Source organism: Aphelocoma coerulescens, chromosome 1 (assembly GCF_041296385.1).
Source record: "Aphelocoma coerulescens isolate FSJ_1873_10779 chromosome 1, UR_Acoe_1.0, whole genome shotgun sequence".
NCBI lineage: Eukaryota > Metazoa > Chordata > Aves > Passeriformes > Corvidae > Aphelocoma > Aphelocoma coerulescens.
In genome coordinates this window covers 6,328,744-6,353,827 of record NC_091013.1, presented here as the reverse complement: position 1 = coordinate 6,353,827, position 25,084 = coordinate 6,328,744, and the positions used below count along the sequence as shown (strand labels likewise).

The following is a 25,084-nucleotide window of genomic DNA, read 5'->3' as shown; positions in this document are numbered from 1 at the left end:
ACCTCCTTCCTCTTCCAGTGTGTTTGGCAAGCTATCTTGCCTGAGATCTGCCAGAGAAGAAACCCTCTTTCTCTCTGTTCTGGCAAATCTCTTCACTTCTTGAATGTCTCCTATGCCTTATTTGTGTGCTCATTTTGGTCCTTTTCAGTGGCTGTGCTCATCTCTCCTTCTCAAAATACCTCTCTTTCTCTTAACATTTATCTCCATGCTGTCACTGGCAAACATCCCTAGTGCAGCCTTTCTATTCATTGACACACTCCTTGTGTCTCAGCGATGCTCATCACCTTCTCTTGGTGGATTTAGTGCTCAAAGGGAGGAAAATTTTGGGTTTGAAGAATAGGTTGGCATTAGGAGAAACTTCCAGACCAAAGGATATCATAAAGCAATTAGCTCAATACTGTAGGTAGACCTGTGCCTGCCACTGATAATGGCAAATCCACTGGGATACAAGAAAAATAGTTCTTTTTAAAACAGGCTTTTATTTGTCTTGTTGCAAGGTGATTCATTTGTTTGGGCTGTCTGAGAAAGCATTAAATGTCTTTAAAGTTTTAAAATCTGAAGGCATAATGTCCCTCCAACACCCCTTCACCTTAGTCCCCATTACCAAAATGCTGTTTTAAATGTTGGTTTGACTTGAATTACTTTGTGGTTCTCTGGGTTTTTTTTCACATTTGTCTGTTGCTGTGCCAAAATGCTCTGACTCACCACTTCCCTGCCACTCAGGTCACGTCTTTCTCTCCTCTGCCTCCCTCCTTTATCCCCCAAGGTTATTGACCAGTGGTTATTGGGTGAGCAGAGGAAAAAAACTGTGGTCCAATTAATAGAAAATGAGCTAGAAAGAGTTGTGTTTACATTTTTTGCAGTGAAACCTCGTTCATGGTTTCTGCTTTCTTTAATGTATTTGTTGTACCTGTTTGGACAGCAGGTTCCCCTGAGCACAGATCATCTCACCTGACATGCAGAAGCACAGAAAACCTCATGCCTTGGGGTCCTCTGCCCAGCCATGCTCCCTTAATTGAGTTGGAATTGGAGGACCCAGTGGTGGTTTGGGTGAAAATGACCTTTCCCTATTTTTTCTCTTTGTAATTTCTTTCATCTTCTCTGGGTGCACCAAGGGGAAGTTCTTCCCATGGCATTTCTCCAGCTGCCGCAATTTCGAGGAGAGTTTCTCTTCTTCTGAAGCAGCCCTTGTCCAAGAGATGCCTGCACAAAACTCCTCTGCAGCCAAACCCCTGGGGAGGGCAGAGACTTGGCACTACAGCCCCTGGCAACGGGGACATCCCCTGGGAGCAAACAGGGCTGGAGCTGCACCATCCCCGGGTGGGGAAAGGTGTCCTCCTCCCTGGCTGCCTGTCCCTGGGCAGAGCCCCACTGGTGCTCACCAGTCCTCTCTCATTTCAGGTCAGAGAACACAACTGTCTCCATTTCTGGAGTGAGGAATTGTCCCTTAGGAAGGACTCTGGGGTCTCTTTGGTCCTCTGAGAGAAATGACTCAACTTCAGTAAACATAAGGGTGTGAGGATGGATGGAAGGAAGAAGAGCCTTACAGATACAGACAGAGCTGTCTTGGTTAAGACATGAAGACAACTTGGTGATGTTAGTTAATTTCTCCAAAAACCCAAGAAGGACATGAGGAGACAGGAGGAAGGACAGTTTCCTGAGCCTTTTCCTCCCAGTTTCACCTGGGAGGAAAGCAAATTCTCTGACCCCAAGGTTTCCAAACCCTAAAAAGCAAACAAAAATCAGATCAACTCTCTTGGACCGTTCTGACTCTATGAGAGAGAGAAACCTGTATCAATCCATGTACAGCCACTGAAAGCTGTTTCAGATGTTGAAATAAAAAGTCTCCTGAGGCTACCAGCCCTCGAAAATTAAACCAGATGCATTTTTGCCTGGTCACTTGATTTTGATTATGATGGAAATTTGTTCTGAATGAACATTTCCAGGCATGCAAAGTGGTTAATCTGGCAAACCAGTGCTTTAATAGGTCTGGGATCTCAAAGCTCCCATGTGCCATTACACGGCGTTCTCTCCCTCCTACTCACAACTCTGATGTTAGGACAGTTTCTTTGGATCAGGATGAGGTTATTTCCTTCAAGCTGGGTTTGGTTTGGGGTTTTTATTCCCCAAAAGGAGATATCAGTGAAAAATTAGGGTGTTTCCTTGAGAAGACAGTGAGTCATTAGTAGCTATGTTGCAATAGCTTTATTAATAAATATTGTAAAATTGTTCACATCTTTAATTTTACAGACACTGCAAAACTTAAGACTCATTTTCAACTGAGAAAGATGTTTCCTTGGTCATGACAAGTGGGCACCTGACCACAATCTGGGACATCATCCCAGGAACCCCAGTCCTTGTTCCAGCCACTCCTGTGACATTTGGAGTTCACTTGGGCTGGCACACTGGGCCAAATCTCTGGTGTTGTGTTTGGGCAAGAATATAAGAAGCAAGACAGAGAAGGGTCCTTGTCCTGTTGTGTCCTTGCACTACCCTACAATCCCTGACATGGGGAATTCCTCAGCAATCGCCTCTCTTCAGGCTCATGACATCTTGCAAGGCTGACCTTTCCAGGGAAAACCCTCCCACAACTATGCCCTTCCAGTTATCCTGTTTTCCTCGGTGCTGTGCTGAAACCCCAGCTCTTCCCAGGCTCCCTTGGCAGGCTGAGCTCCCTGGAGCCTCTGCTCTGCTCCTGGTTTCCCCCCCATGAAGAGCACCTGCCTTGGATGGACTCACACACACCCTGAGCGGGGCTCCTCACTCGCACCCACTGGGTGCTGTTTCCACCAGACCCATTTTTCACCATCTTTGCTGCAAAACAGCATCAAAGTCTTAGTGCACAACCCCCACCCTCCCTCGTGTGCTCCTTGCTCTCACAGAGGGGGAGGTTGGGGTGGGGTTTACCTGATTGTAGTCTTTACAGAGTCACTTAAGCTCTTACTCCTATTTCTTCTTTGAAACACTGCCTGTGACTATCATTGCAAAATAGTGATTTCTTCATTCCTTGGGCTGCCTTGCACTGAGATTTCCTGCTGGCCTCAGCAGCTCTCCTGGCAGACTCTCTGCCTCTGATGTGTTTGAGAAAGGGTTCATTGTCAGCCTCCACGCTGTTAGCAAGTCGCTCCTTGGATTTCTCTTCTGGGGCTGCCTTATTGTAGCCTTGAATCTAATTTGCCCAATTTCTGCATCTGATTCCTACTTTTTGAAGGGTGTCTGTTTGTTTAGAATCGTTCCCTTGTGCTGCTGTTTGGCCACCTGGGGTATGTGTATTTTTTATTTATTGTCAGTACATATTTACTGTGAACTTCTAATGTGGTCTCTTTAAAGAGATCCCAGTGTTGCAGGGCTCTTCAAGGAAAACTTGGGCAGAGATCACAGCAGATCCCACTTTCCCATTGGGCTCCATATATGGCTTAAAAAGATATGAAGCAGCTCACAGCTGTTCCTGCAACCTGCAAATCCAGCCTCCAAAAGTTTCCCTCTGGATGAGTTTGCTCCTCTGCCAGGGAGCCATCCCTCCATCCTTGTCCAGCAGCAGGAGGGGATTTGGGGGACTGCATCTGAGAGCCTTTGCTCCCACCTGCTCCAGAAGAAGCTGGCCAGTGTCTCAGAGCAGGAATGGGTGTGTTCATGGATCTGGGTCTGCAGCAGGGAAAAGAGGGACTCTGTAGTGACAGCTTTTCCAGTGATTCCTAATTTTTGCCTCTGTAGTACTGACAGTCCTCTGTCCTTTAGTTCAGTTTGTGAATTTTTCAAATTTTTCAAATTTTTCAAATTTTTCAAATTTATGAACAAGCCCTCTCATAAAATCCCGTTGGCACAGACACCTCTGGGAATGACAGACTTTGGAAGGTTCTGGTCCAGTTAGAAAAGTCCTGATTTTTTCCATGCCTTTTGACCTTTTATACTTCCTCTTTGATCTGCCAGTGCTGAGGGGTTTGACTTTTTTTTGACAAATATATACATTTTTTGGTGGCACCTCAAGGTCATATTTGTACTCCTGTCCTCCATTCAGAAGCTCCTCTTTCCTGCCCTCCTTCCCCAGTAATTTTATCTTGCTGTACATGCAATCCTCCAGTCATGCAAAAGCTGTATTTTTAGACAGCTCTGCTTGGCTCCTGCCTAGGGACGTGCAACCATAAAGTTCATCACTGCTTGGCCAGCCCTTCCCTGGGATTGGTAACCCCAGAACTGTTGGAATAGAAGTCAAACTGCTTAACTTCAGAGAGCCTTTCCCTAAGCACATTGACAGAACAAGTCAGCAGCTGCTAGTTGGTTTTTCTGGTCATTTTATTGACAGAATTCAACAAGACCACTTCCTACATGTTTGGTTTTTAATTTCACACCCTTGTAGACACAAAGACATCTGTCAATATTTGTTCCCAGTCAATGCAGCCATTTGATGGAAAGCCCCCATCACCCCTGGCCCTGTTGCTCAGGCATCTCCTCCTCTCCTTTGACACCTGGGAGGTTTGATCCCTTGCATCCCTCACATAACAAAAGCACCCCATGGGGGCCTCTCTCTGGTGGAAAAGGACAGGCAGAACAAGCAGTGCTTTGAGTGGAAACAGGAAGGGATAAATAATTGACTTCCTGAAATCTGGACAATTTTTCCCATCCCTTCTCCACCTGCTGAAGGGATTTCCATTTTGAAACACCAGCCCTGATGCAGTGACTCCTTTTGGGGACATCTGAAATGGTGACAAGTGCCCTGACTGGGAACAGAGATGTTTAATCCCAGCACTTGCCCCCAGCAGCATCACTGTTCCAGCACCTTTCTCCTCTTGTCCTTAGCAGTGCCTGAACTGTACACAAACGCCTGCTTTGTTCTTCTTGTAGAAATAGTGCATCTTCATCTTCAGGTGTTGGGGGAAAAAAGGAGTAAATGTTTACAGCTGCTCCAGCCAGAGCAGAGTGAACACCCAGAGGTGATCTTCTCTTTTACTCCTTCTGCACCAAGAATATGAACAGAGGGAGGTTTCAGTCCCTGTGAAAAGTCCCTGAATTATTCCAAGTGTCTTGATTATTTTTTCAAAGCAAGAAAACCCATTTATTTTTAGGCATCACTAGAGGAATGAATCTGACAAGCCTTTATCCAAATGAATGTTTAAATTTTGAAAGGGGAAAAAAAAAATCCCATGTGGCTGACAAGGTCCTTTTCAAACACATAATATGCTGAACCTTGCATGACATTTCTGTGGGTGTTAAGTCTAAAGAGCTATCTTTGCATGCAATGTAGCAAATGAACTGTGCAAGGCGAGGGCTGGAGCTCTGTGCATCCTTGCTGAGTAGTACTACAGCTTTGTAAAACCTGACAAACTGCTTCTTTTAGAGCTGCACGTCTCCAGGGAACAGGCTGGTGTATTCTTGGTCTTCAAACACCTGAAAAGTTTATTCTAGAGTAACTATTGTCACTTATACTCTATGTTGCAAGGAATAGACATTGTGGGGTTTTGGGGTTTTTTTGTAAATGCTAATCCCAGGCAGTTGATCCCTAAAGAAGTGAGTGGCTCAGGGTGGAAGATAAGCTCTGGGGGGAGCTGATAAGAGGGGAAAGAGGTGCAGCTCTGGCTCTCAGCAGAGCTTATTGTCCTTTTCACACTGAGGAAATGTTTGTCTGCTTTTTCCCCTTGAATGTTGCAGGAAGGCTGGGGGGGTCTTGCAGCCAGTCCCACCCCATCCTGCTGGTAGTGAGAGGTGAGAAACTCAGTGGTGGGATTTTGATGGCCCTTAGGTCAGGAATGAGGAATGTCAGCAGCAGATGGGTTACCTTATGATGCAGGGAGCATCCTTCAGCTCCAGCTGGAGACCTGTGGAAAAAGGACCTGGTCTTGTTGCTCCACAAGAGCAGAAATTTAGAATGCTGCCAAGTAAAGCTATGACTGAAACAAAACTGTTTGAAGATCTTTATCAGGTGTCCCTCCCTAGTTTTCCACCTGTCTTTTCTTCTCTCTTCACTTTCTCTGGACTTTTGGATTATCCTCACCCTTCCTTGGGGTCTCTTGTCAGTTGTTCAGGTCATCTGAAAACCCCACTGCCCCCACTCTGGCCAAGACCATCCCCCTGTGGAGGAGAGCAGATGAGTCTGGCCATATTTTGTAATCTGTAAGGTATAAACAGTGCATGCCTCTTCCAGCCCCCCAGCCTGGAGTAGCTGTTTCATTTAATTTTCCTTTTCCTGAAATTCCTGTTTGTTTGTTTTTAGTTTCAGGATGGCTACCAAGCTCCTTTCAGCGCTGAATTAGGGGAACAGAGGGTACAGTAGCAGACAGACTCACCTATTAATCAAATTAATGTGTCTTGGTGAGCCAATTCAGAACACCATAGAGCTTGTTCTTGTGATTTCGTAACATCTCATGACACTCAATATTTTTGTTAAAGCTCTACTTTCCAGATTCATGGGGTGATGGGAGAAGCTGAGGAAGAATTAGCAATAAAGCATCTACAGCACCCGGCTGTAGAGAGTAATTGGCAAATGGGACCCAAGTGCATCCTAAAGGCTCAGCAAACCAGAAGGCAAATAAAAAGCACCTGCAAACAACTGATGTTGGCTGAGCTTGCTGGAAAGATGCATGAAATGTGCTTGACTGGCTGCTCCTGTGGACTGGAGTTGTTGAGTGCTGATTCCAAGTTCTCCAAAATGCCACAATGTTTTCTGGGTAGCCCCTTGTGGGAAGCTGGGAGCCTGCAGGGAAAGGGGATGTGTGTGTGTGTGTGTGTGTGTGCAAAGTGGGACAAGAAATTATCACCCTCAGAAGCTATGGAGTGGGAAATCTGAATCTCCAACCTCCCAGGATGGGTAGCAGCCACCACCCCCTGAGAAACACAACAGTGTCAAAATACGCTGCTAGTGAAAATAAGGCCAAAACCACAGTTTTACAAACATCTTGACAACTTTAAAAATAATGTGGGATATGGGGCACTAAGAGAGACATCTGATAAGCAGCTGGGCATAAAGGCAGCTGCAAACTACCCACAGATAAAGGAGGTGCTGAGGCTGACTGTGATACTGGTGGAAGATCTCTCCTGCCATTCTTGTTCTGATGTGGAAACAGCTGAACTTGTTACCAGGAACAGTTTGAAAAGGCTCAAACAAAGCCACTGACAGAAATAACTTAAATGCAGAGAGGAAAAAATTGCTTGAGAGTTCTTTTGGGAAGGATTAGGTTTTAAATAATTGCCATTTATAAGTTAATTTCACATCCTTTTGGAGCTTGGCCTGCTAGGATTTGAAGGCTTGACTGAAGCTGGCAGACAGGGTGGGCACTGATTCCAGGGTCTGACTGCCAAGAAAAAGGAAAATATTAAGAGTAAAAATTGGCAATGAAAAAAAAAAAAAAAAAAAAAAAAAAAAGGGGGGGGGGCAGGGAAATATAGGGAAATGAGATTTAGTTTAGGAAAATTATTGTTCTCTGAGCCATGGACTGATTTTATGGCTGGCTTATTAGTCACAGTCTTACATGAGCCTGGCCTTTGTAATCAATGTCTGAAAAGAAACTGGTGGAGAACACAGCTCCCAATGCTTTAATAATTTGTAAATCCACAATTTTGTTATTTTTAATCATGAGTGGTTTTTTATTTAAATTCGTATCAAAGTCTATTAAAAGCAGTGGGGAGACTCCTCTCAGCTTTAACAACTTTGAATCAAACCCTGCAAAAATAGATGCTATGTGTCTCAAGTCTTCTGCTGCAGCCTTGCCAAATTACTGCAAGCCTCAAAGTAAAACCACAGCTCTTCTGTTTCTGACCCCCAGCCCTTTAGGATCGTGAGTTACCAGGGCCTGTGTGACACCTCTCAGGCCTTTTGCCCAAGGCTGGACTATTCCTGAGGGATCTGGGCTTGCTCCTGATGTTCTCTAAGGTGCTGTGCACACGCATCCCCTCTGTGTTTCCTCTGGGTTTCCAGCACGTGTGGGACAAGCTCTGGAGGAAAAGGGGCCCAGAGCTAACACCCAGCTATCAGGTAAACCCACACCCCAAGAGACTGGAGATGCAGACAGATTCAAGAAAAACTGATGGAAGCAGGTTGTTAGACAGCCTTGTGGATCTCAGAGAAGGACATGTTTTTCTTTCTGGAAGAGAGCCATGATATAGAAATAGACTGAAACCAGGAAAGAGGCCTGCAGCACTAGCTGAGGCTGTATATTTAAACGTCTTTGCTGTCTGGCCATCTGGGCCTGCAGCTAAATTTACCTACAAATTATTTTCAATGTTTCTACATCTTGAGAGGTAAGAGGTGCACTTGATACTTTATGCCGGGGAGAAAGGCAAAATAATGGTCCTGAGTCAGATTTCCCCCGTGTCAGATCTGTGTGTGTGGTTTTGGATGCCCAACCTGTTTCATCAGCCTTCACCCACATCTGCCTGGAACTCCAGGCTGGATACCCTGCATGCACAGAGCCCCTCACAGCCAACACAAAATCTGGATTTGCATTCCTCCTCTGTACAACACAAGTCAGAACAACCATTGGCAATGCAAATGCACTCACATCTCTTTCTGCCTTTACGTTGTTACCAATTTATTTTTTGAACCATGGCTGGAGTTAGACTCTTTCCATGATGAAAATTCTCATGGATGATCCAGAAAGCCTTGTTTCTCACTCAGCTCAGTCAAATTTGCTCAGTGACTCCTGCGTGCCTGACCCCAGGAGAAAGCCCCAAACCCAGGTGAGGTCTGTCCAACCCCTACACATTAGGGAAGGTTTGGTGTGGGCTTCTGACACCTCACAGGGAATTCACATGAGGGGAACTGACAGACTGTGGATCAGAAAAGTTATGTTTTGCCACTTTTGCAACCATGTCCTGCAAAATGAGGCAGCTGGATCTAGCCCTGGGTTGACAACTGCTGTGAAATGAGTTCACCATCCCAAATTTTAAGTGCCTGAGTCATTCCTTTGGGGACTGGCTTACCAATTCCTCCTCTGGAAGGCAAATGGATGAGGATGGCTGTAGCTCTTTCTGGTCAGAATTTACATCTCCCCAGCTCTTGGGAGGTGCCCCAGCACCTTCACTGGAGTATTGAGTGTTTGGCAAGTCTTGTCAGGCTCAGTGTAAATTAATGTCTCATCCTCTGCCTGTGTCGCTTCTCCTCTTAAGGTAATTTTCCCACCTGAATGGTTTCATGCAAATGGTTCCTCCACTTTAGAGAGAATAATGTGAAATTATCTGCTGAACAATCCTATCCCAGAGCTGGGATTTTTTTTTCTCATCTTAAACCAAAACCCTGTATTAGTCTCTGATTGCTGTCCATTGACTTGGGAAAGACTAGAAGCAATTATATTTGGGGATCAGAGAAATTAAGTCTCAAAGGCCACGGAACCTTTCAGCTTTTTAATGGTGTTGATTGTGTCTTTCTGTTCTGTGTGCCATCAATAAAATTTAAATATTTTATAGAAGTGATCCGTGATGGGCGATGGCACAGAACTGATCCAGTCATTCAGTTTATCTATGATTCTTAGCACACTAAAAATAGCCACAGGGAAAGTCTTGAATGCTTCCATCCATCCATCCATCCATCCCACGTTATATATGTATAGCATGTCCATCAGAGAGACTTTCTTGGAAATAAAGATCCTCTGTCTAGCTGGTTGTGAGCATCCCGCCTTGCTTTTTAACAAATGGCATGGGAAACCCTTCCAAGGCCAAAACATGTGAATGAGATTTATTAATCCTGTGGCCCCTTGTCAGTCATGACAATGCTAATAATCCATAAACCATACATCATGTCTATATCCCATGTAACAAATGCATCTCTGGGAGATGAATAATAAATCCCATGTGCACTCTGCTCCCTCCTTCTACACCGAGAACGCCCCGGATTTGGGGCAGCTCTTTCCAACTACCCTGGTTCCTGGTCGCTTCCTGCACTGGGACGGGGCTGACACTGCCCCAGTCCTTGCCAGGGCCTGCTCCTGTGTCAGTATTTGTCGCTGTATCTGCAGTCAGGGTAGCGGTAGGCGAAGCGGGAGTCGCAGGAGCGCAGGGGTTTCAGGATCTCTGCCAGCTCCGCGATGGCCTCGTTGACTCCGCGGTCATCGCCGAGGCCGCGGGCGCAGCGCTGCAGGAAAGTGTCAATCTTCTCCTGCACGGGGGGCTGGAATTTCCCCATCAGGAGCTTTGGCAAAAGCTCTTGACACACCATGACAAGGCTGTGTTTCTCCCTGATGGAGTCACAGGACACAAATGGATACTGGCAGTCCACAGTCAGGCAGCTGAATATATCTTTATACTCCTGCTGGCCATCGATCAGCTGGCTCCCTGTTGGGGACAATTAACCAGTTAGAAACATAGTAGTGAACTCCTGGACAGTCACAGATATCTGTACCTCTGTGTTAACACAGGGTTTGTTACTACCTAAAGGATGTGACCACCTTTCACCACAAATTACGCAGTGCTGTAGCTGTGTATGAGCCAATTTTCTCGCTCCAGAAATATGTATATTTTTCTGAATGACAGAACTCTGCAGAACTGCCTGTCAGAGGAACTGGGGAGGAGTCTGTCAAGTCAAGTTGATGCAGAAGAAAATGAGAACTGGAGTACAAATCTAAAATGTGGAGTTCCTACAAAAAACTACCACAAATAGCCAGACCTGTAATTTTTTCCATGTTAACCAAAATCATTACATTGCAACAACAGCTCATCTAGCTGGAGTCAAGTTAACAGTCATAGCTGTTGGGATAAGAAAAGGAAACTCAGTGGAAAATTTTCTGACATCTGCTTCTGAATATTTGAGACTTGCTCAGTTGAATGTGTGAGCTGAGGAGAGGCCTTCTGAAAATTTGAATATTCAAAATGAAACTGTTAAATTATTGGGAGAATAGTCTGACTAGCTCCACTTCCAGGGGTAGACCAATGTAACCTGTGAAAATTGAATAGAATCCTTGATTTTATGTAAAAGTGACAAAAAGGGGGATTTTGTTATTATTGTTATAATAATAATAACCATTATTAGTCGATGTGATAAATACACGTAAAAAACATCCAATTTGATCCAATACTTAAACCAAACAAAACTACGAAATTTCTGCTTGCAAATATTGAAATTTGCATTGCAAAAGTTTTAAAAGCAAGACTTCAAATGAGAGCATTCAGCACACTGTGCACACTGAAAGCTGCTGCCAGCTACAGAGTGCTCACCAAACCACCGACTGCCCAAACAAAACACCCATTGCCTTCCCGACTCAGAGCCAGGATGGCAGGACCTGCTGATGGTAAATCTCTCCGTGAACTTCTCATTACTTAATTTAGTAAGTGCTGTTTGGTTAATTAAAAAAAAAAAATAGCAGCAGTAGAGCCAAGGGTAGAAGGGGAAAGATTTGTTTGCCCTGCCTCCCGAGCCCTCCCGTGACAGATGCGCAGCCACGGAGCCCGCTGAGTACCTTCCTCCTTGTCGATGATGCCCAGCATGCTGGCATCCCGGATGAACAGATGCCCGTTGCTGAACACGCCGAAGGTGCCAGCATCCACGTGGGTGAAGTAGAAGAAGTAGTTGAGGTCGTTGGTGCCCATGGAGCGCAGCACAGCGAGGAGCTGCAGGGCCAGGTCCGCGGCCACCTCGGGGGCCGCGCCGAAGAAGTCGCGCAGGGGCCGGGTGCTGGCGCTGACCACCAGGCGCCCGCAGGAGCCCAGGTACCGTGGGAAGGGCCAGCCCTCCACGTCAGGGAAGATCTGCCAGGGAGAGTGGGAATGGGGGTATTACTCCTGCCCCTCTGCCCATGGACCCACTTTCCTCCCAGAGTGCCCTCTCTGGCTCCAAGCAGCAGGGTTGTGTTTTGCTTCCTAAGTCAGTCCACAACCCTTCCTTGTCCCGTCCAGCCCTAGCAGCTGGGAAAGGTACTTACTACCCCATCCTGGAGGAGTTATGATGCTTTTTTTTTGTTTCATTTTGGTCCTTTTTTGTAATGGAGGAAGAATCTGGTATTTTGAGACTTACTCTGTAAGAGAGACTAACTGGAAAGTCTAAGATAATAATAGGTTTCAGATTCATGAAAATTTTAGCCACAGAACAGCTAATTTTAGGTGTCTTTGATGGGTCCCTCATGAGCACTGAACAGATGAAGTCACAGCTTGGAGTTGAGGTGGGACTAAAGCAGTTTTTACTAATTGGTGAGAACTGCCAGGCTCTTCCAGACTCTTTTGTAAGAGACTTTGCTGTCTCAGGGGCAGAAGTGGTGGGTGTTTGCTCCAGTGGGGAGGGACACTTGGGCTGGACTCCCTGCATCCCTGCAGCTCAGGCCAGCAGCACAGTTATCCCAGGTGGAAACCAAACTGTGTGACTGCTGAGCTATGCCAGCACAAAGCCTTCCATCATTTACATTATAACTTATCTGTCTGCCCAGCACCTCAGACCGTGCCAAGGCATTATGAACTCATCCAGTTTCATGTTTAAGGTTGCTTCTCCCTTCTGCTGTGAAGGCATTTTGGGCAACCATGTAAAATCTAGCTGTTTCTCTTTGGCATATTTTTCTCACCTCTTTAAGTTGCATTCCCATGTCTGCAGAGTGCTAGGGGCCACGGCTTCATGTCCCAGTGACCCATAACTGGGGTGGCTGAATGATCCCCAGGAGCCTCCCAGAGCTCGAGCACCATTCCCCCTCCCTGGAATCACGCAGAGCCCTGTGAGCCACTGAGTGCAGCAGCGGCCTGGGGCCAGAGATGGATGGTGCTGCCACTGCCTCTTTTCTTTGTGGAGTCATGAAGGGTTGCAAGAAACAGCAATGAGGACTAAAAGTGGGATGGGGAAAGGTGAGGATTCTCCCTCAGAAACATAAGGAAAGAGAGGAGACGCATGCCAAGCAGGCCAGAAGGGATCCAGGGGAAGGGTCTTCCAGATCACTGCCTTCAAACCCAGAGTTTTGAAACCCAGAGCTAGTTACCAGTGGCAGGTGAATTGAAAACACAGCACTGGCACGTGGAGCATGGGAAATCATGCTCTTTCTCTTTCAGAAACAGGCTGTGATTTTATGTAATGCATTAGCAATGCAAAGCTAACACTCTGAAGTATTGGGGATGTGTAAAACCCTGGCTTTCACAGTGCTCTAGTGCAATAACCCACCTGGGGTTCCCTATCTCTCCCCAGCTTCACAGACTGATGCAGGGAGCACCTCATGAGTCTGCCTGGATTCAGCCACCCAACCCCATAAAAAACCCACACTTTTTGAAGGCCAGGGAGCTGGCAAAGGCCAGGGCTGGGACTCCTCTGCACCTGGGGCTGGCACACATCTCATGCGAGGGTTTGCTCGCGAGGGGTCGTGGGGTGGTGTTTCAGGCTGGGGCAGGGTGGCACATGTACCTGTAGGAGGATGGGGTGTGAGTTCACTGCCAGGGTGTACAGCAGGCGCAGCTTGTCCCGGTCCGTGAGGTGATCCATGTAGATGCTGCCGGCGTCTGGCACCTCCGCGTAGCGCCGCACGATCCTGTCCAGGAGGCGCTGGGATGGGCAGCGCAGCATTGGGCTGGACAGGCCCTGTGGGAGGGGAAACATGGCAAGGATGCCCAATTCCAGCCTGAGGTGTTGCAATGTGCTTGGATCATGCTGGTGGTACAGACACCTCTGTGCTCTGCCCAGGGTGCCTCTGCCTGCTGCGGCGCAGCTCCCAAGGATATGGGCACACAGGGCATCTCACCCTTCCTAGGAAAAGGCCTGTGCCATCCAAACATGCCATTTCCCAACTCAGGTTTCAAGAATGGCCCCCATTCCTGGGCACTGCAAACCTCATATTCCCCTGACTGCACAGCTCCACATGTCTCCACACCACGGGACTCTTCCCTCCTCCCGGGTTTCCAGCCCTGGCATTCCTGGTGGAGGCCCTCCAGTTGTTAAGACAGTGAGTCACTTCCCTCGTTAAATAATCTTCGGATCACTTTGCTATTTGCTTAACCTGAGAGCAGCTTTCTTGGAAATACTATTTGCTAAGGTCAGTAAACATGCTTTAAAAATGTAAATAAACATTGCGTGCGAGTATAAGCACAGGATATGTTCTCTCTCTGATAAACTCATGCATTAACTATCAAAACCAAATAGCCTGTGCATATTTTTTGTAAATACCAGCAACAAATAGAGAACTGTTGCACTCATGGAATCAATTATTACTGTATTTCACCCTTCAGATTTGGAGGTTTGGCTTGTAAAATTGCATGAGCAATCTATGGCTGGGATAAATGGCATAGAAATTTATATCTTCATAGTCAAAAATGGCCTTTTTTTGTTTCTCAGTTAGTCTTCCTTAATAGCCCAGGAGAGTGTACGATTGGAGGTTTGCCCACAGTGGCACAGAAGCACTGCCCTGCCATGCCTCTGCTGCAGAAGGGAATCAAGTTTTTTTAAGCCACTTTATTAAAAATGATCCCAGAAGCCAAATTTACTCCTTTGGGTTTTGTTTATAATTTGAGGGTTGGGAGATGTGCTTCAGAGGAAAGGGCAGTGAAGCTCACGTTGCTCCCTGCCATCCTTCATGCTGAGAGCAAAAATCTTACGCAGGATCTCCCCAGGTCATTTGGTAACTCTAAGGTAGGTCCTCTCAGCCCCTCCTGTGCGAGCTGTTCATTTGGCATGAAATGCTGAATTACCCATCCGTGACAAAGAAATAAAGCAACATGGAAAAGAGGAGTATGACACTTTCCCAATTGGAGGTGGAAAGGAGGGACTGGATGTCCCATGTCTCCTCTTTGGTATCCCTACTGGCCGCAGTGAGGTCCCAACCACCCCTTCCTTGGCCATCAGTTGCAAAAAACAAGTCCAAAATGCCAATAGCTGGTCAAAACTACCAGAGAAGCTCAACCACAATTGAAGAGTTGTTTCACAAAAACAAAAAAACCTTTCTTCCCAAAATGAATAAAACATTTGTCAAAAATAATTCTACTCAGTTCCTGTTGCAAGCCTTCACACACTCCTCTCCTCTGGTGTAGTCTTATCAGGAAAATACTTTCTCAATTAATTTTCTAAAACCACAGAAGGGGTGCAGGGGAAGGGATGGTTATGGATTTCTGTCTTGCAGCACTTGCAGGAACGTTGTGGCTGACTCTGTCACTTTCCCTTTGGAGGAGAAGTGATAAAAAATGAGCAGAACAGAGCCATGTTGAGTAAGAGATAAACGGTGGAGAAAGTCTCTTGCAGCTTAGTGTGTATGCAAATATTTGCAGCCGAAGTTAAAAAGCCTTGCTGCCTCCAGGAGTCTGCAATGCAAAAGCTGAGACCCTGAAGAGTACACAGTAGGAACATAAATCACAGGGGTAGAGAAGGCATGGATGGTGTAACTGGGACTTCTCTGAGGTCAGAGCTCATCCTCTTATCACAGACATGGGCACGTGCTGCCCGTGGTGCTCATGGCTGCTGGTTTCCTGGGAAGCTGTTTCAGGCACATCAGTGGAGGTGTGGGAGCAGAGGAGCAGGGCTGGATGCTGACACGTTTGCATCAAACATTGGTGCAGCTTCCTGCAGTTTAATGAAGCCCTGATCCACAAAAACTGGGCAATGAGGCCTTTTGATTTCGGCAGAGACAGTCAAAAGCGTAAAGCTCAGCACCTGCTTGATTGTTTCAGTGGAGAGGGGTCTCACCTTCCTGCAGACTGATGGAAACATCTCTGCAGCAGAAAAGGAGCTGGAGTTGTAAAACTGTCAGACAAAAACTGTCAATGGAAGAAAAATGTGAAGAACACGTACTCGAAACACTGGAGATACAGATTTATCTGAGAGTATCTTAAGTCCTTTGCAGTGACTTATCACCCCAGAGAATAAGACCTGACAGACAGCCTGATGTATTGTTTGTGATTGATATGGAAAGCTCTTTATTTACTTTGATTAAATACCCACATTTCTATATCTGATAGTGACTTGTTCCTGCAAAGCCTACCTGCACTCAGCTGTGATTTTTTAACCCCTCCTATGCAGTACATGATGCATTTTAAACTCCATGAGTTCATGCATATGCATATGTAGCACAGACACACCCAGAATTCACTTGGATGTAAAGACAACTTGTGGAAGAAAACTTCTCACTCTCTTTTTTCTTCAGTCAGCCCAAGGAGGGATGGCCCAGACCAGGACCATGGCTGCCTCCTGCCCCACGAGCCATATCTGGGTCCAGCTTCACCAAACTACCAGGTTTAGGGAGGGCTCCAGGAGGAAACACTTGGATGTAGATGTCAAAGCACCTACAGCTCCTGGCCATGTGAATCCAAGGGTTTCCTTCACTCCCAAAAGAAAGAAAGTAAGGATGCCCTGAGAAGCTCATCCCCACTGCCAGCAGGTTTATGGAAGTCTCTGACAATGAGGTACTGGGTCAAAGAGGAGGCAGGTCTAGGAGGAGGCTCCAGGAGCCCCATAGTGCCCATCCTTCCCTAGGAGGGACAATTGGACCAGTGAGTGAGCTCCTGCCCATGTGCAGTACGCAGAGATGTGGACTGCACTCAGAGGCTTCATAACCGGGGTGCCAGTGCGTCTGCTGCAGGCAGGACGAGGTGCTGGTCAGCAGTTGCTGGTCAGCAGTTGCTGGTCAGTAGTTGCTGGTCAGTAGTTTCAAACAGTCCATCCTAGTGAGAGGGGCTGCAAATGGTGACTTTTCACCTCAGTACTGCTTTCCTCTGTCTGCCTTCAGCATTTTCCAGGCTGTGCTTCGTAGGCATGGCTGTAAATTTGCCCTGTGGGTGATCTGTGCTGAAACCAACTTGCTTTGTTGCCCTCCAGCAGGAAAGCACCCAGAGAGGTTTGAAGCGATGAGCTCCTGGGCAAAGCAGTGGGTGGCTGCGGCTGCCGTGCAGGCTGAGCCCCAGCTAAATCCTGCTCATCTCTGAGGCAGGCTGGATTTTAAGACTGAAGACTTTGCTGCATCCAATAAAGATTTTCATTGTGGCAGGTGAAATAATCACTGTGGCAGGAGGCTCAGCTGATGGCTGGGTCAGGCAGGGCAGGCAGTGTAAAAGTGGAAAAACATTACTTCATGGTCTGTCATTCTGATTCAAGCACGTTATGGTTTGTCGTAATGCTCTGTCTATGAGACAAAATTACCTGGGCCCATTAGCTTTCCCCAGTGCTGCTATATAGGATAAACTGTGGGGAAGGGAGAACAAGCACTGCTGTGTGCCTGCAGCTTTGTGAAACCGGGTGGGCATTGTGTCAGGTACTGAGAGAGGTGTGCTTGCTGTTAACACCTCTGAAAACAGGGAGAAGGGGAAACAGAGCCATAAGGGCAGTGCTTCAGGTGAGTATTTGCAGTGACACATGGTACACCCCAAAACCCCTCTCCAGTGGCTCATGCTGGGTTACCAACATGTGTCTGCCCGGCAAACACTGCAGAGGGGCCACGGTGCTGGGCTGGGTGCAGGCAGAGGTGCTGGTTTCAGTGGGAGGAGGGCAGGTGGGATGGCCAGGGAGGAAGGGGATCATCGTCTCTGTGGGGCTGGATGGACTGGGGAGGTCACTCTGTAACCTGTGGTGGCCCACACAGCGGGGCTGGGAGGGAATCTCACACACAGACTAACACACTCATTGTGACTGAAATGTTGTTGCCACTGGCTGCTTTTCAATTTAGACCACTGTGAGACCAGAAACTATTTCGCAGAGCATATGCCTGATCTTAAAAAGTGATTGCTGCTGAAATTTGGTGGTGGGGAAGTAGGTCCCAGGGTCTCTGGATCACTATGTTTCTCTGTTTATTCAAATATGTATGCTGTTAGAAGAGATTTAAATACCAATTTTTGTTTCTCTGATTGATTTACAGAACCAAAGGACCATGAAAACATGAGCAGAGCAATCCTGAGGCTGATGTGCAAAGGTCTGGGCCTCCCTGCAGCCTCCCATGCCCTTTCCAACTAAAAAGCTGCACGGGTTGATGAAATGTCCCAGGGACTTTGTCACTGGGCATGTCCCCCTAGGCTGGCCCTGAGCTCACTTCAGAGACGCCCTGGAGCAGGCATCAGCTCAGCTTCCCACTGCTGCTACACAGGGAAATTCCTGGGAGAAACTGGAGAGGTGCAAAGCCAGGGTGCCCCAGCCAGGCTCTCTGCGTGGTGCTGTGTGTGCACATGAGCATCCATATATGTGTGTGTGCCTGTGTGTGCAACCCAGCCAGCTCAGCTGGCATTTCAGACTCCAAGAGGACAGGGTAGGGAAAACTGCAGCACATGAAGAGCCTTTTAAGGAGAAGGATTTGGGCTCAGCTGATGATTTAACTTTGCAGCAGGTCTGAGATACCACAGAGCCTCATTTCTCCAGTTACTTTTTCACCCAGCTCAGCAAATGGAAGTTTTAAGCTATCAATTCCTTCCTTCCCTTTCCCTCAGCACTGCTGGGGTGGCAGCACAATTTGGCACAAACACCTGGGACACCCCAGCAAGGCTGGAGGACCTGGCAGCCCAGCTTGCCCTCCTGCAGGCCCCTGCAGTGCTGCCTGGGGGGACAGTGGTGGCCAGCAGATGCCTGGGCAGCTGCTGCCTGCCAGCCTAAGGAGTTATCCCTGCCCACAAGCTCAGGTGAGGGGAGCTCTGAGTTTCCCTGTCAGGCATGTGCCACCCAGGAGGGCACTGACTTCAGGGTGACCTGCTGTGCTGGACTCTCAGGGATTTGGGTGAGTCCTTTTTGGTGCAGTGCAGGCATAACCCCAGCGGATCCCTCACTCTCTCTTCAGGCAAGCTGCTCCACAGAGTAAGAGAAGAGGAAGAGCCAAAGCAGCATAGCTTTAGCACTCACCAAAGATGAGTGGATGCAGCAGGCAGCTGCCTTTATAGAAAAATAAATGAAATCTCTTTTTCACAGTCAATTCTCTCTTGGAAGGGGGACAAGTACTGGAATAATCCTTCTTTGCCTCTCAGGGTCTTGCTCAGTGTATATCCAACCCCAACCCTGGCTGCTGCCCCTTTCCAGTGGTTATTGCAATGTTTTGCTGTTTTTTGGGTGGAGTGAGGGAGATGCCCTGTGCCGTAGCTGCCCATCTACCTGGTGGTGGTGACCCACGCACACCATGCTCCTCTCCTGGCTTCACCTGTGACACCCCAGGACTGTGGCAGAAAGGGCACTGTGCTTCTTTGTGCCTGAGGTCATTTGTTATGGATGGCAGGAGAATGAGTACTGGAGGCTTTGGCTCTGACTGCCCATGCCCCTCATCCTGCCAGCCACAAGCAAGAGAGACCCACACTGACTTGGTCTCTGGCCCAAAGCAAAATCACTTTCAATGCATTGCCTGCCCTTTTGGGTACAACTTTATGATCAAAAAAACCCCAAAACCCCACAATGCTGAGATGTGATGGAAAACTAGAAAATAAAAAAAGGCAGCAATCTCCCCACTGGAGCTGTTACCATGTTTGTGTGCACAGCCTGATGTTATCCCTGTGCCTGAAGCCACCTGGTGCTAGGGCTTTCCACAGGACTTCAGCCTCAGCCTGCTCAAGGAGCCAGGAGCTGGTGCTCTCCTTGCTGAGGCCAAGCCCATCCCAGCCCTGGACAGGCTCTGCCATTGCATTACCTGTGGCTGGGAGGGCTTGGCCTTCAACCGTGGCACTTTTCTTCCTATCAGGGCATCATTTTGCCTTTCCCCTTTGGCACGTGGACTTGGCTGGGGGCACATATCTCCACCGACCAGGCAGGAGGAAGAGTTCCAACCACCACCCAAACTCACCCTCCAACCAGCAAGTTGCAGCCATTTTCAGTCTCAGACCCTTTTCACCCCCCTAAACCACACGGGACTCGCTCTGCCCCCTGCTCCCCCAGCTGTGGCGGGGCACCGGAGCCGCAGGACTCAGACCTGGACCAGGTCGGGGGTGAGGCGCTTGGCCCGCAGCCACTTCTGGAAGCGCTGGGTGCGGCGCAGGGCACGCTCCAGGCTGCAGGTCTTGGTCTTGAGCAGGGAGGTGCAGATGCGCTTGTCCGCCCGGTCATGCTGGTACTTGGAGGTCAGCCGGGTGATGTCCACCAGCCGCCAGCTCTTGGCATCGTCGGTGTAGTTGCCCGAGTAGCTGAGCAGTGAGCTGGGGGGCAGCTTTAAATGAGAAGAAAGCCAGGTGTCAAACCTGCCAAACCAAAACGAGAGCCCCACGGAGAGCGGGTTAAAAGCCACACGGACACCCGCACAGCAGCACCCGCCCCACTAAGTTTCTCCAGACTGGCCCCAGGGGCTTCCTGCCATTGCCTGGTAAAGGCTGAGCAAGCCCAGATGGGTGGCCCCAGGCACTGGGGTGAGGTGAGCAGGCTGAAACAATCAGCTAAGGAAGTGTGCTTTGGTAAAAAAGTCCATCTTTGCTTCCCACTTAAACCATCCCTTGTCATGAATGGTGCCATAGGGCGAGGGGTGAAACCCTCTTTTGGGTAGAGGGAGGGAGGAAAGGGACAGGGTTTTCGTTCAGGAAGAATCCCTGGTGTTTTTCAATTTCCTTAATCCTGGGGAAAGGGTCCCAAAAAAGGAGTACTTGACACTTTAAAGGACCCTCCTGATATTAAAACCTCCTGACAACAAATGTATTTGGGAAATATCAAAATGACCTCTTGTTTTGAGGTGGTGGCTTTACTCAGTGCTGAGGTCGACATGTCTCCCCCAACATCCCTGACTGTATTTCAGCAGCTGGGATGAGTGACCTCCCCAACAGCAGCAGAGTTTGGGGTGCGATGGGGGGGATGGGGTACGTGTGCCCTGGGCGTGCAGTGCCTCTGTAGTCATGGAGATCTTGCACTAATTTGCTCCCCCTACACAGGCACAGGAGGGGAGCATATGGGCTGGGTAATTAGGTAATTTTTTTTTTGTTTCAGCAGCCCCCTCAGCCCTGCCCACACGCGCATCGCACATGCCGGGGCTGAGGAGCGCGGTGCCTGTTCTGGGATGGTGTCTGTAACCTGCTCTTGGAAAACGGCCCAGCTCTGACCTTTGGTTTGGCCAACATCCTGCCCTCGCTGCCTCTGAACCCTCCTGCCCTGAGCTCCTTGCCCAAGTGCGTAGGAAAGCACGTCCTCATTTAATCTCGCCGTAAATTAAAGCTGGTAGCTCAGAAGTGAAATGGGAGAGGCAAGAGGTTCCCTGCAGGATTAGCCTAGCTGGAGTTATATGAAAAGACATTAACAACTCCAAAAGCTGAAGCTGGTCTTTCCTTTCAAATTCCATTTGGGAAATAGGCACAGAGAAATTTGGGGAGGATTAATTTTCTATGATTTTGGGCAAATAACTGACACAGTGACACCAGCCAATCTGCAGTCAGAGGCTGATCAGACAATCCCTCCTGAAGGCAGCACCTCACTCCCCTTCCCCACCACAGACCCTGTGCAGCTGAGCTCTTGGGCAGGCACAGGTGCCCCTCAGGAGGGGGGAAACCCTGGTGATTCCCATGCTTTGGCTTTCAACTGTTTCCATGTGCCTCCTTCCAAAAATTTACCACGGAGGATGACAAGAAGTGGGGGAGCCTTGTGTGAACAGGTTGGTGGATTCCAGCATTTCAGTTGTTTGGGCGTTTTGCCTGATACAAAACTGAAGGTTCTGTACAATTAAGGCACCTGACATGATAATAAACACTTTGTTTGGGTTTGGGTTTTTTGTTTTGGTGGTTTTTTTGGGTTTTTTTTGGTCTGGTTTTGAGCTAGGATTTAAGAAAAGAGAAAAATTGCTTTGCCTCACTGTGATTGTTGTGCATCAGGACCCCTCCCAGTGCCTAATTTGCAAAGCAGGCACATCGTGCCAGGCACGTACTGGGAAGAGATGGCTCTGGGTTGGGTTTCTCTTTCTTTCTTCTTCCTTTTTTTTAAGTTAAGCACAAATATGCCTTGTGACTTGACTCAAGTCTGTGTGTTCAGGGGAGCTCACATCACGCAGAGAGCAGGAAAGTGCCACCTCCTGCATGCAAGCAGCCCGTGGATGTGTGAAATCCAGGGCTGCGCTTTAATTTGAGGGTGGATGGAGTGATCTCCTCTGCAGAGCTCTTGGGGTAGAGCCACACTGGCCTGGGAACCCGGCATGGGCTGCAGCAAGTCTGTATTTGGCATCGTTTCTGGGCAGCACAGTTCTGGCCTGGCACAGTTGCTAGATACTTTCAAGATTCATCATCGAGTTGTGCTGTAACAACTCCCTCTCACACGGAGCTTTTTAGCTAAGGGCCTGCAAATGCTCTAAGACCTGCAGTAAGATCTATCTGAATAAGTGAGTCACAGATTACAGATTTTAGATCAAACCAGAACTAAATGCTGAAGAAATTCAAACTTGGTTTTCCTTTTTTCCTGAAGGAAGCTAAGTATTTTGTTTCAGCCAAAATAATTTTGCTTGCATTTGGAATTTTACATTTTTAAAAAAATTTAAGTACGTTAAGTCTTAAAACAAACAAAAAAGAAATACCATATAAACCCCCATGGAATTGAAACATTTCAGCTTTTCCAGTCTTCTTTCCCATTATTTTTGGACAAAGCTCAGCACCAGCATTCGCACAAGTCTGTGAATAGTTTTGGTCGGCTCAGTTCTGTGGTGTTTTGAAAACCTAGTATTTTACAAAAACTTTCACTGCACTCTGCTCTCAGTACAGTTGGTAGGCAATCTTGGTATTCTCATTTACAGATGGATGAAGCTGGGCAAAGATAAGGGAAGTATAGAACATTAGAGCACAAGATGAGTCACCAGCCGTTCTGGGAACAAAACCCACATCTTTTCACTGTGAATGCATGTCAGAGCTCCCAGAAATGATGGAGAATTAATGAAGTATGTTCTAATGTGAATTAACACAGAGAAGCCCAAGTGCCATCCACCTTTGTGAACATGTGAAAAGGTACATGAGGGTGGATCAAAGAGCGTAAGCACCACTGAAATTTCCCTAGTTTAACCTCCCACTTGCCAAAAAAAATCCCAGTTTTTCAAGAAACCAAGTGGGAGAACAAGTTTTACCCATGCAAAGGAAAGCCTGAAGCTGAGTGACTGCTCAGGAGAACATTTTTCAGTTCCCCTTCCCGAAGCGCTTGGAGCAGAACTGCATGTTATCACTTATTTGTGAGAAGCCGACTGCAGGCTGGTGGGAGAGAAAAAGAAGTGTCTGGCTTGGGGAGCCCCTCTGCCTCCCCTGTGCTCCCACATGTTTGTGGCTCTGCACTGCTGGACCCCAGCGGGACACCCCCACCCTATTCCCGCTGTCCCCTGGAGGAAAGCCAGAGCGGGGCCCTCCTGCCTTGGGTCACGTAGCGCCTCTCTCCCACAGCCTGGTGCACTGTGCAGATGGAACCCCACTGCCAGAGGCAGTTCTGCTATTTTTGGCAGGGCTGAGGGAACCTGCATGGCCCCAGCCTCGCCACTGGCCAAGTGGGAGTAACCAAAAGGGAGCGGCTTTGTACCTGGCAGCAGGTCCCTAAAAACCCTGCACAGGTGAGCAGCAAAGGGGCCACAGCAGGTTGGGGCAGGGGGCAGGAGCCAGCTGCGGTGCCAGCCTGTTGCAGGGAATAAAATGTAGAGCTTAGCAAAGCCACAAGCTGCCTTTTTCCAGCAGCAGTGGGGGAAGGAAGGATGTCTGGTATTAAAAGTCCGTCCCAGACAAACCATTATGGTTTTACTATGCTACGTTTTATAGGATAGTTTAAGATAAAAACGGTGATTTGTCTAATACTATACTACTTACATTATAGCATTAAAAATACAATCTTACTATAATAATTTCTTCTCCCCCAGGCTTTTATATCTATAAAAAAAAGTGCATATGGCTCTATAAATCATATCAGACCCAATAAACCCTTCCTCTGCCAAGCACTGCCTTTAACTTTCTCCTCAAATACAACAGGCAACATTTTCCCTGCTGTCGTCAGATATGCTCTGCTTTTGAGCCTAAAAATGATTGGATTGCTCTGATGACCACTCAGACAGTGTGTATCTTATCAACAACGAGGCACATGCAATTTCTGCCTTCAAGTTCTCACACAAATCTCCCCAAAATATACCAGCAATTTAGCCACGTGCTATTTTCAAGCGCGTGGGTAACCTCATGTGCAGAAGTCCTCATGCCTCAGGCAGGTTTAGATCCCTTTTGATCTTAGTTAAAACCCACGTGAAATTCTGCACATTCACGTTGTTGCACCTGGTACAAAATTATATAGCATGTTTGTATGTTTGTAGTTAATATACTCTGTTGGGAGCCTACAAAGCTAAACCCCTTTTTGCCTTTAATCAGTTGCTCCTAAGAAAATATTTCCAGTAAATCTAAACAAGCTGAATTCTTCCTTCCCTCTTCCCCCATTGCTGCCTAGCATTTTTTGAGAGCCACTCTCTAGGCAGAAATTTGTGCCTTTTACTCCTGCTTTCAAGTTATAGTTCAGGGCTGAAGTCTGATCATGTTTGCATGGCTTTAAAAGAAAAGAGACAAAGCATCAGCTTATAGACAATAATTAAAACACTAAGTGCTGTAATGGCAACTGGATGCTAAGTTGCTCTTTGCATTGTCATTCATGAAACTACTTGGAAATTCTAACAGGCAACTTTCAAATTACTATAGAGAACGCTTTAAAAATTACTCTGCTGAGTTTCTGACCTTATTTCCTCTTTAAAGAACTTCTTGCATATGGATGTCCCAATGCAGGCGTTGCATTTATCAAGTCCCAGGAAAGTCCGGCCAAAACTGTAGCTGGGTTTGATGTGGGGCACAGACGGAGAAGCTGTTGCTGCTGTGGAAGGGTTAGAGATCAGAGCCAAAACCAGGAGCAGCATCAATGGATCTGCAACTCTGGAGCAAAGGCAGCATATCCAGCGCTCCATCTACAGTACTGGAGAGCTCTGCTTTTAGCAAGTTGTCCCTCTCTAGAATTTCGGTCTTTTTTGATGACTTCAGCCTGCAGTGGTGAGCCCCGTAACACAGCAAGACACTCTGGGTGCAGGAGACACTGCTGCAGTCCCCATCCTGCCAGCTGGTCACTGGCTCTATCGGCTTGAGGTTTGGGTGGGAAAGATACGCCGTAGGGTGGGGAGAAGGAAATACATGGAGGATGCAGATAACTTGGGTTGCCATGGTTATCTTTCCTTTCCTTGTTGCAGCTGCTTTGGCCCCTGCTGACCCTCCCATCAGCCAACTTGGAAAACAACACGAAGAAGTGCTCATCTGCACTTGGTGCAGACAAATGAAGGATATCCTGTCGCTTGAGAAAAGGGCA

General features: G+C 47.6%; 1 protein-coding gene across 2 annotated transcripts; it reads right to left on the bottom strand.

Annotated features, from left to right (window-relative positions):
* Nucleotides 1-9,650: 9,650 nt before the first annotated feature.
* On the bottom strand, nucleotides 9,651-24,967 carry DIPK2B (divergent protein kinase domain 2B). 2 transcript variants are annotated; one of them, XM_069023982.1, is made up of 5 exons: nucleotides 24,469-24,967; nucleotides 19,740-20,004; nucleotides 13,295-13,468; nucleotides 11,382-11,670; nucleotides 9,651-10,260 (listed from the first exon to the last, which is right to left on the bottom strand). In XM_069023982.1, exons 1-5 carry the CDS (start codon nucleotides 24,690-24,692, stop codon nucleotides 9,920-9,922), a joined length of 1,293 nt encoding a protein of 430 aa, XP_068880083.1. In that variant the 5' UTR covers nucleotides 24,693-24,967; the 3' UTR covers nucleotides 9,651-9,919. The 2 variants fall into 2 exon arrangements, with proteins under 2 accessions (XP_068880083.1, XP_068880160.1); XM_069024059.1 differs by lacking the exon at nucleotides 24,469-24,967 and adding an exon at nucleotides 22,314-23,259 and having other exon boundaries at nucleotides 19,740-19,973.
* Nucleotides 24,968-25,084: the final 117 nt, after the last annotated feature.

Bases quoted from the DNA above. Each gene is read 5' to 3' on its own strand.
- DIPK2B (XM_069023982.1), bottom strand. From the start codon at position 24,692: ATGGAGCGCTGGATATGCTGCCTTTGCTCCAGAGTTGCAGATCCATTG. The intron at 20,005-24,468 runs GTCAGAAACTCA...TTGGTTTGGCAG, and splicing joins TTCTTTAAAGAGGAAATAAG to GTTTGACACCTGGCTTTCTT. The intron at 11,671-13,294 runs GTACATGTGCCA...TCTCCCTGGCAG, and splicing joins CACACCCCATCCTCCTACAG to ATCTTCCCTGACGTGGAGGG.